Source organism: Parus major, chromosome 14 (genome assembly GCF_001522545.3).
Source record: "Parus major isolate Abel chromosome 14, Parus_major1.1, whole genome shotgun sequence".
In the NCBI taxonomy this organism is placed as follows: domain Eukaryota; kingdom Metazoa; phylum Chordata; class Aves; order Passeriformes; family Paridae; genus Parus; species Parus major.
Window position 1 is genome coordinate 11,669,402 of NC_031783.1, and position 14,763 is coordinate 11,684,164.

At 40.8% G+C, this 14,763-nt stretch overlaps 1 protein-coding gene across 1 annotated transcript; it reads left to right on the forward strand.

Annotated features, from left to right (window-relative positions):
* On the forward strand, positions 1 to 14,490 carry EIF3B (eukaryotic translation initiation factor 3 subunit B; the record flags this gene model as incomplete). Its single annotated transcript, XM_015642394.1, has 19 exons — positions 1 to 133; positions 3,186 to 3,378; positions 4,373 to 4,492; positions 4,584 to 4,641; positions 5,285 to 5,413; positions 6,319 to 6,476; positions 7,087 to 7,218; positions 7,313 to 7,379; positions 7,481 to 7,527; positions 8,244 to 8,454; positions 9,028 to 9,100; positions 9,565 to 9,687; positions 9,863 to 9,941; positions 10,776 to 10,914; positions 11,113 to 11,238; positions 11,708 to 11,785; positions 12,215 to 12,323; positions 12,692 to 12,809; positions 13,919 to 14,490. Coding segments are annotated over 18 exons (2,079 nt in total), but the record flags the coding sequence as incomplete, so codon positions are not given.
* Positions 14,491 to 14,763: the final 273 nt, after the last annotated feature.

Sequence of the window (14,763 nt, forward strand, 5' to 3'; positions counted from 1 at the left end):
GAGCCGCCGGCCGAGGCCGAGCCCGGCGCGGCGCAGGAGAACGGGGAGGCCGCGCCCGCCGCCCCGGCCGAGCCCGAGGATGAGATTTCCTTCAGCGACCCCGAGGACTTCGTGGACGACATCAGCGACGAAGGTGCGGGACGGGAGGAGCCGCGGGGGCTGCGGAGCTGCCCGGAGCTGGGGGAGCCCGTGGGGAGCCGGGGCCAGGCCGGGGAGCGCTCTGCCCCGAGCCCCCGGGCCCGGCTGCGCTCCGCCCTGGTGCTGGGCAGCTCCGCATCGGAGCTGTGCTTCTTATATCCTCTTCTTTCTGAGTTATTTCTGCACCGCACAACGCTGCTGCTCTAAAACCTACTGTTAAAATGGCTCTAAAGTCGCTGTTACACCTCAGGTGTGGGTTGCCCTCTGAATGGAATCATCAGCTCGTCTCCCTTCTCTTTGCCTCTGTTAGTTAAATTCATCAGTAGAAACAGAAGTTTTAAATGGTTGATGTGGTCGTTACAAACTATGTTTCATCGTTATTGTTTTTTTCCATCCACCCAGGATGAAGTCTGTAGGTAAATAGGGTTTGAGGAGAGTTACTACTCGTGAAGATGTGATGCAGGTACTTTGTGACAAGAAAATAAGGGAAAAATCGTTTCTGGCAGTTAAAAATGTCAGCCCAAGCTCTTTTAAAAGTAGTGGATATTGACTGCCTTAAAATGGCAAAGCTGTTGTGTAACTGCATAGACAATAAATGTTTATACATGGCCTTGCCATATGGAAGTTGGAGCTCTAATTTAGTGTTTTTCAGATGGGTCTTTACAGATAAATTTTCTTAGTTTTTGAATAGCAAAAGTACTTGTTCTCCATTATTTGTTCAGCATTTGTGCTGTGTTAGGGTCTCATGTGCCTGTGTTCTGCCAATTGTAGGGTCTGTTACACGTATCAAAAGTGGAAAGATGTTTCTAAAGCACAGGGCTGTAAATCAGCCAGTTATCTCCACTGGCAATGGAATACAGGTGATACAGGTGCACATTCTTGTTTTCCAGTCCTTTGTTTAGTTTAATGAAACAGCAGCCAAATATCCTAGATTAAGGAAGTGTTTGCTGTTCTCAGTTTAGCAGTCTGTATAACAGCTCTTTGAACTTGTACATTTGTTTCTCAAAGAGACTTTGGCAAAATTGCCTTAGAGTTGGATTCTTTTTGTCAAGTGCCTGCTTAATATACGTCTAGGATTGTGGTGTTCAGTTCCTTCTTAGAAACTGGGCATGTTGTCTGTCTCCACCTATTTTGTTGTTAATTAATTTGGTTAACTTCTCAGCTGTATGAAATCCAGTGTTAGTGGCTGAATTACAGCATTTAAGTTTAGTCACTCTTGCTGGTCTGGCTTTCCCATCAGTGTGTGTCGCCTCTTGAGCTTCCTTGTTTGTTTCCCATTATTCTGGTGCCTTCCCAAGGAGAAAAGCAGCCCAGAGTGACCAAGCCAAGGTTCTTCCAATGCTCATGATAACACAGATCTTCAGGAGCACCTGTGAGATGGACCAGCTGTAGGACTGGAACATCTCAGATCTTTTACTGCTTTTTCTTTTCCCCCAGTGGTGTTGGCGTGGAAGAACAGCTGATCAGAGTTAAAGCAGAAGGGAAGTGTTGGACAACCACTTAGGTACCAGTGAAGCTTTAGTTCAGATAATGACAGTGGTCCTTAAATACTGCCAACTGGAGATAGCCCTGCACCCACCACACCCTGCTTCCCTTCTGGCTGCAGCAGGAGCTGGCTGAACCAGCTCCTTGCTCTTTGAAGATTCCTTTGTTCACAAGTTTGAATTTAAGGGCACAGTGTGGGAATTTGTCTTCATTCTGTTACAGTTTTGATTCAGTACAGGGTGTTGCATGCCTGCTCAGGAATCCAAACATGCATTCCTTGGCCATGAAAAAAAATTACTAAAGGAGCCTAAGAATTATGCTTTTGTGTTTTACTTTGGTTTTCTCCTTTTCCTTGTAGGCTCCCATGGAAATGTCCTTGTGGTGCATGCTTTCATTTTATATATTTTATATTGTTATTTGTAGCTCCTACATGCACACGGAGATGATCTTTTTGAGTGATAAATACTACAAACAGCACCATTTTGTGGATACCCCATAATCCTGGTCATAACGGGCTAAATATTTGTGATTCATGTTGCCCCAGATCAGTGGGAAGCTTCGTGTGTAATAACCTGTTGAAGCTTAAAGTTTTAGAAAGCAATTTTTTACTAGTTTGAAATTCAAAGTAAGCATGTTACTCATATTTCTTCATGGCTGGAGATCTTTCCAGTGATATTTCTGGGCAGAAAAATTTCTTGAATTACAAAACTGTCAAAAATCTAATGTCTTCGGAATTTCAGCGTACACAACACCTTTTTTAGTTTGTTCTCATATTTTAAGTCTTTCTACGTGTGTTTGGATTTTTCCTAGTCTGTGCATGCTATAGGTATTCTACAGTGATCTTTACATAATCTTTAAACTTACTGCAGATATTCGGGAATTAAATATGCTCAAAGAATATCCAGTGTGAAAAGATGCGTGCTTGTCTTCACAAAGTTTAAATATGGCTTTTAATGTCTTGCCTTAGACCTTCGGTTTTGTGCTTAATTAAAGGTTTAGATGGAGTGTGAGTTCTTAATTATAGTGATGCTGAGACATGCAGAGCTTCCAGTATGGTGGATAGTTTTGAATTATGCTAAAATTTTTGTAATTTGGGAGGGAGGTACAGGTTACATTTATCAAAGTCATCTGGCTATAATTTGAGCAAGAGGACTGGTCAGAGGTCAGGTAGTAAATCATGCATTTGTCTGTGCTATTGTCAGTTTTGGGGATTTTGTGAGCCAGTTCCATCTCCTGAAAAAAACTGATAGTGCAAATGTTGACAACCAACCTCAGTGTGTAAAGTATGTTTTTAAGAAAGACTTCAAGAGTTGGGTGCTTAATGTTTGCCATGAAACCACATAATGCTGTCACTTAGGATGTGCTGTTGGGGAATTGTGCATTCAGTTCAGTTGTTTTTCTGACAGAACATTCATTCACTACCAAGTTTCTTAAGTGATTCTTGAAAATTTCTTGAAAATTAAAGTCTCTCTGTTTTCTTGCTCTTGCTGTTCTTCATCTTTGACTTCCCTCCTTCATGATGTGAGCTCTGCCTTAGTTTCCTGTATGTGCTGTCTTTGCAGAGTTGCTTGGTGACATCCTGAAAGATCAGCCACAGGAGGCAGATGGAATAGACTCAGTGATTGTTGTGGATAATGTGCCCCAGGTTGGACCAGACCGACTGGAGAAACTGAAGAATGTCATCCACAAAATATTTTCTAAGTTTGGTAAAATTATCAATGAATTTTATCCAGAAGCAGATGGAAAAACAAAAGGGTAAGTCATGATAACTCCAGCTGGAAAAATGGCTAAAGCACAGCTCTGGCTTATCTTTGATTGTTAGTGTCAATACTTTATAGCCAGTTTTTATGGTGACCTCATAGTTGTTACCAACACCTCCTTCTACCTCAGCCTGTGCAGTCCTGACATCAGCCTCAGTGGCAAACAAGTTCCTGAGGGAACTGAGAAGTTTAATAGCTCATTAGGCTCCATAGTGGAGTGTGGTGGGGGTTAATTATGGAAACAGTTTAGCTAGGTTTGGAGACAAATTTCTCTGCTACATGAGGAGTTTTTCCTTAGTTTTCTGCTATGGCAGAAGTTAAAGGTCCTCTTGAGCTAAAAACTTAGTAGCAATGTCTGGACTGTTTGTTGCAAAATAGATTGTCAGTATCTGTAGCATATATTCTGAGTGTTGGAGAAATCCTTACTTTAGAAGGCATGAAAAGAGTTTTCTGGAGTTGAGGGATTGTTTCTTCTAAAAGGTGATAATGAAAATTATTCTCTCCATGTTCATACCTCTGTTTGATGGCGTTCAGGATACCATTAGTTCTGAGTCTGCTGGGCTCCAAGCTAGGTTGGATGAAGTGGTCAGAATGAAGCTGAGCTCTGTGGTTGAAAACAGTAGTGGTGCTTTGAGATGCCTGTGACAGTAATTCCTCAACATGACCTGTCACTCAGCTGGGAAAAGCTGTGGATGTAACCTGCACATTCATGTCTTTCACTGTTGTCCTGGTTGTGTTGAGCTTGCATTCACTGCTGTGTCTGGCTCATTTCAGAAAGGATATCAGATTAATTGAGGTTGGGCCTAGAGAGCTTAAAAATATGTGTGAACCTGTGGCCAGAATGGAGATTAATTTGCTGTTCACCCTAATTGGGTAGGGACAAGACAAGAAGTTATCTTGCAGATGCTCTGTACTGAATTCTTAACTCATCTCCTTTGTTTCTTCTTTCATTTAACAATGCCTTGCACTTTGGTTTTCCTTCCTTGCAGGTACATCTTCCTGGAGTACATGTCTCCCTCCCACGCCGTGGATGCTGTGAAGAATGCAGATGGATACAAACTGGATAAGCAGCACACTTTCAGAGTCAACCTCTTCACAGACTTTGATAAGTGAGTGCAGCAATTGTGTGTTATCTGTAGATTTGGGGATTCTAATCCTGAGTGCCTGCATGGAGTGTAACCAACCAAATTGCTCTTGCAGGTACATGACAATAAGTGATGAGTGGGAAATCCCTGAGAAACAGCCATTTAAGGACTTGGTAAGGAATTTTTGGAAAAGTGGAAAGAATATTCAGCTTAATATTAAATGATTACTTCATTGCTGAAATGTCCATATGAAAATAGAAGTGATGTGTTAATGGTGTTGTAAATAGCAGTGCTGATCACATACTCCTGTTCCTGTCATGCAGTGATGGGAGGAACTCGGTGCTTCTGCTTAATAGTTACTAATACTGTGAAGTTTAATTTACTCTTATTTTTTAAGAGTGAATAATAGTTTTGCATGAGTCATTTAGATAGACTTTCAAAAGTATCTTTTTATAATATTAATTGTTTGAGACAAAGTTTGGTGTTTGTTACCAGTTGATTTGGCAATAGTCTGGTGGAAGAAAGAGTAGTTTTTTTTCTTTAAAAACCAAATACTAAATGACTTCTTGTTTAAAATAAGTATTAAACATCATCAAAACACCTTGAAGGTCCACCTGCTTATGGTGTGATCTCAGCTTCCAGCATCCACTAATTGGAATTGTTTAATTTTACTTCAAAAACTTGTTTGCAGTGGTAAGAGCCCAAAGTTGCACTCTCTGGTAAGACCAGCTTCCACCTGCCAGGTAGATACTAAATTGTGGAACTTGTTGACTTAGCCTTTGACTCACTAATAGTCTTTTGCTCTGTTTTTCTCAGGGGAATCTCCGATACTGGTTGGAAGACCCTGATTGTAGGGATCAGTACAGTGTGATCTTTGAGTCAGGGGACCGAACATCCATTTTTTGGAATGACATCAAGGAGCCTGTTCAAATAGAAGACAGAGCAGTGAGTGTCCTGGAAGTGCTAGGGATTGCAGATACACTGCCATTCTCCTTCATTTTATGACATTGCAACTTTTCAATAAAAAAAAAATACAAACAGGCTTTTTCCCACTGAGGAAGTAATTTTTTCTTCCTTGTGAAGAGTGGTGAAACACATCCTTTAGAGTTAGACTTAGCTGCTTAGGTAAGAGAACTGTGAAGTGAACTTTTTAAGAGTTTGTGGTGGTGTTTGTTGGTTGTTTTTTTTTAAACTGGTCTATGATGCCCATTAGTTTCCTTCATCTCTCTGTTATAGGTGATTCATAAAGACCTGAGAATGCAAAGTCAGAGTTTGAGGAGCACTATTCATTCGAGCTGAATATGTGCTTATGTTTGCTGCTTCAGATGACTCCTTGCTTTTGTGCTGACCACAGAGGTGTTAAAGAGGAATAGCTGGTTTGGTAATGGCATAAAAAAGGGAGAGTTAGTCTGCCTGTCTGCTGCAGGCACTGGACTTGCTGGGAACTGTTACAACCCAGGAGCATTTTCCTTAATAACCATTGAGCATTATGGTAGAAGGAAGTTGGCTCTGGAATGATGAGAATATTTATTTGCTCATCACCATGGTCTCCAGCTGTGGTCTGTATTGCTGAGTTTTCTCTAACTTAGCTGAAGGTCCAGAGCTGTCGTGTTCAGAAATTTGAAATTTAGAGTAGAATAAGAACAATATGTTCTTACCAAGGCTGAAAGAAGGAATTTGAGGGTGTTAGGTGGGTTTAATTGTTATTACACAAAGGATGTCCCTGTACCTGAAAAGCATCTTTGGTGATCTGTATGTTGAAAAGGTCTCAACTGACAGTTTTTCTTCTGTCCCTTTTAGGGACACAGCATGAAGTTAAACTTTTGTGTGTACTTTTTTTCTAAATGCAGAGGTGGACAGAGACCTATGTCCGTTGGTCTCCCAAAGGCACCTACCTGGCTACATTCCACCAGAGGGGCATCGCTCTGTGGGGTGGAGAGAAGTTCAAGCAGATTCAAAGGTTTAGTCACCAAGGAGTGCAGCTTATTGACTTCTCACCCTGTGAAAGGTACAGAGCTTGACATTGGTTTGGGCTAAGGGGCCAAAAGCATGAGGCATAAGCAGCATCCTCCAAATCTGGAGTGCTGAAATTAATTTCTTAAGATTTTTTTTAACATTAAAAAGCTCTGGGGAGAAGGATAAAATAATTTCAGGACTGAGATGCATTTTCATTTGAGTTTTCAAGTAACACATTTGGAAGCAGTTGGGTTTTATGCTTTTTTGTATTAAAGAGATTATTTACCTTTCAGTGGAGAAGCCCAGCATCCCTGTAATTTGGGATGGATAAGGTCAATGATTTATGTTTGGTTTGAAACCAGTGTTATTCTCATGTCAAAACTATATAATAGGTAACAGTGTATTTGGCGAGTTCCCCTCCCTTGTAACATCAATATGGAAAGACTTGCAAATAAATTTGGAACCTTTTCAGCCAGAGGGATGCCAGGGAAACTTTTTCCTCCTATATAATCCTGATCTTATTTTTCCCTGCCCTGAAAAATCCCGTTAGGGAAACTGCTGTTTGAAAGTGCCTGATATTTAAATACTACTTGGATGAAAGCCTGCTGGTACCGACATATTAGATGAAGTTTCAATAATGAATTGGATTATTTCTATTGTAGGTATTTAGTGACCTTCAGCCCTTTGATGGACACACAGGATGACCCTCAGGCTATCATCATCTGGGATATTCTGACTGGCCAAAAGAAGAGAGGATTTCACTGTGAAAACTCAGCTCACTGGCCTATTTTTAAGTAGGTTGAGAAACAGAATTAGAGAGTTGTGGTCCCAGGCTTCATGTAATAAAAAGGCTGTTCCAATTTGATATTTTTTTTCTTTCTTGCTTAGATGGAGTCATGATGGTAAATTCTTTGCTCGAATGACTTCAGATACCCTCAGCATCTATGAAACACCTGTAAGTTCTTGCCTTTTTTGCATAATAACGAGAGTAGAAAGTGTGTGTATAAATATAAGAATCTTACTAACTTGAAAATTCATCCTTTTCTCATCTTCTAGTCTATGGGTTTATTGGACAAAAAGAGCTTGAAAATCAATGGGATAAGGTGAGTCTATTCTCTTGTAATCACAACTGTGCTCTTTGGCTGGAATCTTTTAGACTGTTGCCTGAAGCAAAGAGCTTTACATGTTGAGGTGGTCAAATTAGACAAAGTGTCTTAAAAAGAAATGGAAAAATCTCCACTTGATAAACACAGGTGGTAGATTCTGTGCTTTGAAATCATCTTTGTGGTACTGCTTAATCCAGGGTATAGCTTGGGAGTTCTGTTCCTTGTCTGCAAAACCAGACTGGAATGCAGATTGTTAGGGAATGCCTCCCTGAGAAGGTGGATGTGCTGGTTTAGAGCAGTGTGCTGTGTCTGCACAAGGCATGGTGATGCCTGTGAGAGTTTTTTAAGTACATTTTTGTAAAGCAACAAGAAAATTAAGTGTACCCAGGTGCAAGAAGATGGTCTCCATGGTAATTTAATAGGGGATTTTTTGGCTAATTTGTTCTTAGATATTTGGCAGTTACTCTGTGTAACCCTTGCTTTTTGGTGAGATGTACTAATGAGACAATACTGGTGATACAGCAAATTTAAATAGCTGCTTAAAAATCTGTTTTGGTATCATTATTAAGTGGCCCTCAGTTACGTATCTGCAGCTTTGTTACTGGGAGTTGATCTTTGTCTGCAACATTCAGATACTATGAGGAAAGTGATTTCTGCTTGGAGTATCTTTAACTGAAAATTCAAATGCCATATTTTTAACTTTGTTCCTGTAGAGACTTCTCATGGTCTCCAGGTGGTAACATAATTGCTTTCTGGGTGCCTGAGGACAAAGACATCCCAGCAAGAGTGACTTTGATGCAGCTGCCTTCTAGACAAGAAATTCGCGTGCGGAATTTGTTCAACGTAGTAGATTGTAAACTGCACTGGCAGAAGAACGGGGACTACCTGTGTGTGAAGGTAGACAGGACTCCCAAAGGCACACAGGTACATGGATTCTGATTTTTGGGGGGAAAATTTGGTTCTGCCTCATGCTTCCTTTTCTTACAGTACTGTCTTTAAATAAAGGCAGTGTAAATTATATCATGTCAAAGATATTTTTTATTTTTTCCATTTGAATTTGAACCACGTGGAAAGCAAAATGTCTGTAATGTTTGCATCCAGGATTTGCTTCGACTTTAGTGGCCTCTTGGTCTCTGAGATGTCTATGCCTCACCCCTTTTCCTGCTCACAATTAAGCAGCTGTTAAACATCATTTAGGTCAAGCTGCATAATGTGCCACATGTTCATCTGTTTTAATTAAATTTTGTAACAGTCTGAAAAAGGAAAATTCTGTTCTACAATTCTGAAGTTAATTTTTTTCTCAGAACAGTTTTGGAATGTCTTTTGTAAGGAGGCATATTGTATTTATCTGCTGTCATTTAAGGGCTAAACCTTGACTCACTCTCATCCTGTGTCCTAACAGGCTAATTGTGGAGTTGTCCTTCTATGCCTAGGGATAAAATGATTTACTCTGCTGTTTTTGTGCTGGGTAATGAGCTTTAATTTTGGTCTTTACAGGGAGTAGTGACCAACTTTGAAATATTCCGCATGAGAGAGAAACAGGTGCCGGTGGATGTGGTGGAAATGAAAGGTGATGCCAAGTATTTCCTTACTTTGGAGCTTGAACTTTTCTGTAGAGATGCTTGTGTCTTTCTTAGAAATTCTTGTCAACACATGACATGATTAGGAATTTAACCCTATGGAAAACAGCTGGATTTTAATGTTGCAGAATGTCTCATGTAAAAGTGAGAAATCAAAACATCTGTTGCTGTTCATGCTTGTGACTGACTTGAAAAATGACAGAAATGAAAATATGTTATTAATAAAAATGGTAGGGCTGATAATATGAATGTATTTTGTAGATGGTGGAAGACTTAGAGCTATAGTTAGAAACACTTCCCCTAACTCCCTGCAATTGCCTTATCAACCTGTGTTTTATAAGAAAGTGTTAACTGATGGGTTCCTTCTCTTCAGTATCTTGGTTTTCTTTGGTAACTACTTGAAATCAGAGATTTGTATTGTCCTTTAACAGAGTTTTGGCTCCTCTTGTTACAGAAAGCATCATAGCCTTTGCTTGGGAACCAAATGGAAGCAAGTTTGCTGTGTTGCATGGAGAAACTCCACGAATTTCAGTTTCCTTTTACCATGTTAAAAACAACGGGAAAATAGAACTCATAAGTAAGTGAAAAACAAGTGAGAAGTACAGATACTAAAGATTTTGTGTGGTAATAGATTCAATAAACTCAAAATTGCAGCTGATTGTTATGTTTTGTGAGAAGTTAGTGGGGTTGATGCTTGAAATTGACGGCGCTGGATTGAGATCTTTTTCTGAATTTGCCTTGTTTCTTTCCAGAAACATTTGACAAACAGCAGGCAAACACGATATTCTGGAGTCCCCAGGGGCAGTTTGTAGTGTTGGCTGGCCTCAGAAGGTGAGTGTTTCACAGGTTGCTGAACACCTCCATATAGATTTTAAAACAGGAAAAGAACTACAGTATCTTGCCAAGAAGTGTTTGGTGTCCCTGTCAGTGTTTATTGCTGTAATTCTGATAGAGCTGTGCAAAGGCAGAGATGCAACTTCATGATGTATCTTGCTCCTTTGCAGCTTTCACTTCCTGTTTTTTGCCACATCAAATGAAGAATGCATTTTTCAACAGAAAAGTGGATATTTATAAACACCTTCCAGATGTTCCAGTTAAATAACTTCAGCTAAATGACTCTGAGCCAATCCAGTTTGGACATGCTTGTGGCTCTTGTGATACAGTAGTTATCATCACCTTGTGCCCTTTCATGGGCAATACCTGTTAATGACAGTGCTGCTTTGTGAAAGAATTATCAAGAAAGTTTCACTTTAGAGCAAGTGAAAAATACTGTTGTTAACTGGTCAAGTAATAATTTGCTCTCATGTGCTTTTAAACAAGCACCGCTGTTCATCTTAGAAATCTTTAATCTCTTCTTCACTACTGTGTCTAAGCATACAATTGTTAAACTTTGGGTGTAGCTTGCCTAGAGCATATTTTTACTGTGACATTTTATTTGTGATCTTTAGGGTCCCTGAACATGGAAACAGAAGTGTCATTCTTACTTGGTGTTTTGTTTTCATCCACCGCATTCCTTTCCAGCCACAGAGACTGGTACAAACCTGTCTCTTGGCTGCTGTGAGAATTTGTTTGTAATGAGGAGTTGTAGAGATGCAGCTTGTGAAGTGTTTTTAAAAGCCCAGGCTGTGCTGGTGTGTAAAGCAATGTCTTGTTTTGCCTGTGCAGCATGAATGGTGCCTTAGCATTTGTTGACACGTCTGACTGCACCATGATGAACATCGCGGAGCACTACACAGCCTCGGATGTGGAGTGGGACCCCACGGGCAGATACATTGTCACCTCTGTGTCTTGGTGGAGCCACAAGGTACTGATGCATCTCTTTTCCCCACCCCTGCTTGCTCTTCCAGTGGCATTGGAAAGGGCTATTGTTTAGGAAGAGAAAATTAACACCTGTCACTTGTCAAATGACTTAACCTCCAGCACAGTTTTAAACATTAATTTCTGAGTGCTCTTGTGTTAAGTCAAAGCTTATTTTGGCTGAGCTGCTGCACTGCTCTTTCAGGTGGACAATGCCTATTGGTTATGGACCTTCCAAGGCCGTCTGCTTCAGAAAAACAACAAAGACAGGTTCTGTCAGCTGCTCTGGAGACCACGACCAGCTACCCTGCTCAGTGAGGATCAGATAAAGGTAGGGTATTCCAGGGACTTTGTGTTGACATGGATTTGGTGTATGAAGCATGCTTGGTGTAGTCCCTCTTCTTGAGGATGAGGTTTGTTACACAGCTGCCTCTGCCCTGAATGTGTGAATAAATACATTGCTGTGTGGCACCTCACTTCTGGGAATGTCTGCAGATAGTAACTATTATAAACTCAAAATAGAAGTGGTTACCAGCTGTTGTTACAGTTAGGGTACAATGAAAGGGTATAAAGAAGAGTAAATTGAATTTTGTTCTTCAGACTTTGCTAGTTTTATGTGTACAGAAGCACTTACATGATCTATAAGCCAGGAGGCACAAAGTTATAGTGAAGGGAACTTGCCTAGAAGAGAGGTGTTTTTCAGAAGGTCAGAGCTTGCTCAGGCCTGCCAGAGTTGAGAAGATGGTGATTGTAATTGCTAGTCTGATACTCCAGTTGAAATAAAATTTCCTGTTTCACAGCAAATTAAGAAGGACCTGAAGAAATACTCCAAGATATTTGAGCAGAAGGATCGCCTGAGCCAGTCCAAAGCTTCAAAGGCAAGACACTTATGAAATATATTATTGATTAAACTCTTGTAGCCTATCCTTAGTTTGTACTGATGATATGAAAGCTACATTTCCTGTATCACAAGTGTTCATTTGATCCAGACAGTTAGAATTAGTCCAGTGGGTGGTTCAGAGAGGTGCTACTGTAAAGAGTCTGGAGAGGAACTGGTTAAACAAAGGTGGTAAAATTTTGGAGTTCTTAGTTTGTTGCTGCATTCGCCAGTGTTTAAATTAAGAAGAGCTCATTCAGTTATTAAAAAGGACACCTCACCAAAAGAGCATTCTGATTAGAGAAGAGAATCTTTTTTCCTCTAAGTCAGTAGAAGATATTTATGACAACAAAGTTTGACTGGCTCAGGAATGGCTGGTGTGAGGGTTTGGTTTAGGGGGAGGTTTAAGAGCCCTTTCCTGCCCCTGCAGGAGCTGGTGGAGCGGCGGCGCACGATGATGGAGGAGTTCAGGAAGTACCGCAAGATGGCACAAGAGCTGTACATGGAGCAGCGCAACGAGCGCCTGGAGCTGCGCGGGGGTGAGAGCCAGCACTGGGCAAAGCATGCAGCAACACCTCCCTGGGGCCTCATCCCCTTCTCTTCTCACCCTGCTTCCTGCTAAAAACAGCCCCCTGTTCTCTGGAGGGTTTTTGTACTTTTTATCCCAAATCGTGGCAGGATTTAAGGAGGGAGGAAAAGGCATTGGCTTGACCTTGGGATAAAATTGTAGTAGGAGACAGGAATGCCTTGAATGAATTTCATATGTACTTGATATGATTTAAAGTACCAAATACCTCTTTACCTCTTGTTTCACTGCTGGTCTGAGGGCTGTTTCTGCCAAGAGCATCAAATCATTCCATTGCTGCCTTGTTTGCTGTGTTCAGTGTTGATGTTTTCTCCATTGCAGGGGTAGACACAGATGAGCTGGACAGCAATGTTGATGACTGGGAGGAGGAGACTGTGGAATTTTTTATCAATGAAGAAATTATTACCCTTGCAGAACCAGAGTAATTAATAAAACTGTGGTAAGATAACATAACTCTTAGAGAAACTCTCTGTCAACTATTGCTATAGAGTTGCTAATTTGCCTTAGGAACTTAGGTCTGTCTGTTGCACTGGTGAATCTCTTGTTCTCTGAGTTGGTGTATGTTTTTTTCTGTGGCTAGGAAAGACAGGGCTTTTTAAAAAGCAATTGCAGACAGTAAGATTTGTGAGTTGTACTGAGCAGAATACTCTGTACATGCTGTCTTGCCAGAGAAATCAAACCCACAAATGCATTAGGGTCAGCCTGTGAACAGTGTTGCAGACCTGTAAGTTCAGTCAGGAGGAGAAATTGTAGTTGGTATGAGATAGGAATTTTGCCTTTTGGAATATTGGCATGTTAGTCGAAGACCTGATAGAATTTAAATACTGTAATAAAGATTATACAGCATTTGTCTGTGGGCTGATAAAATTTTGAGATGATGTTTAAATATCTGTATGAGCTCAGTTACTGTTTTCTAGAAAAGTTAGATAGAATTCACGTGGTAGCAGATTTTTGTGTACTGACTGGCATGGCTTCTTGGGAAATCTTGTATTTAATTCAGTGTTTTTCCCAGCTCCTTCTTGTGAATTCATATATTTTTTTGTTGGGAATGGAGGTTTCTTCCAGCCCCTGTTGTAGGAAGTGTCCTTTAGTGAGCTTGACATTATACTGAGGAGGAAAAATACTTTCACAGACACTGACAGGATTTAAAACTTGCAGTGGTTTCCTGCTCTGTCATGTTTAGGACCTCACTTAAGGAAGAGGAAGGGGAGACTGGAAATATGCAGCTGTAAGTCACCCTGCAGTTCTTCAGCCTCCAGATATCTAAAGAGCTCAGGTGCAACATGTGCCTCTTGGAGCTGTAGAAAAATAATAGCCTTGATACCTTTGACTATATTTGGGTCTGGCTTATGTGTTCCATACATGGGAGATCTTTTTATGGAAGGAAGAGGGAGAGAAGCTGCTTAGTGTATAGATTTAAACCACATGAGTTTAGGAAGAGGTGAAACACAAGCTGGTGTAGCCTTTCACCAGCTCAGCTTCTGAGGTTGAGCTGTTTGTATAAAAGCACAGTAACTAACTCACCTCTCTTTTTTTGTTTTTCTGCAGCTCCACCAGATCTTGTGCTGAAAAGAAGTTTGTTTGTTTTCCAAAAGCCTATATCAACTTTGGAATTCTTAATCCATATTCTTGCACTCTGGAAGGGTGGATGCACCAGATTTTCTCCATTCTGACACATTGTAGTGCCTTTAAGTCTTGCTGCCTGCTGCAGTGAGATACTGGAAAGGCGCTGCTTTTAAATTTATATTATTTTTTTTCTAGGGTTTGATTATTATTTTTTTTCTTTTTAAATCCACTACTACCAGTATTTACTCCCTGACTCCTGTGCAGTCCTTGCCAGCTGGCAGTTTTTGCCTCTTGCCAGTGAGGTGAGATTCACCAGTGCACCCCTGTCTCACACACACAATGTTTGGGTTCCAGGACTCTCTCTGTGTCCCCAGGGCATGGACAGGTGTTCATTTGGGTTGGGGAAAGGTCACCAGAACCATTTTTCGTATGATGTGTTTTAGTGTGCTGAAGCAGCACTACAGTGGGCTATACCCTCCTCCTTTCAGATTGTGAAAGGATGTCTCCCTCAAAGAGCTGAATATGGAAATAAAAGCAGACCTATACTAAAACCAGGCTGGCTGTGTGTTGTTTGTAGGGAATCTTTCCCTGAATGATCAAAGTCAAACATCACCCAGTAATAAGAGTGTTTGCTGTATTGGCTAATGGTTCCTTTGGGTTTGTTTTTTTTTTCACATCACAGATCCCCACAGCCCTTCTGGCTTTGTGTTGTGGTTGCTTGGTTTTTTACAATATGGCACAGCTCATTGATCTGTCACGTTGACCTGTTCATGGTGGTGGAGTGACAAGAAAATGACTGGATTCTTAAACCATTTGCAAACTGATAA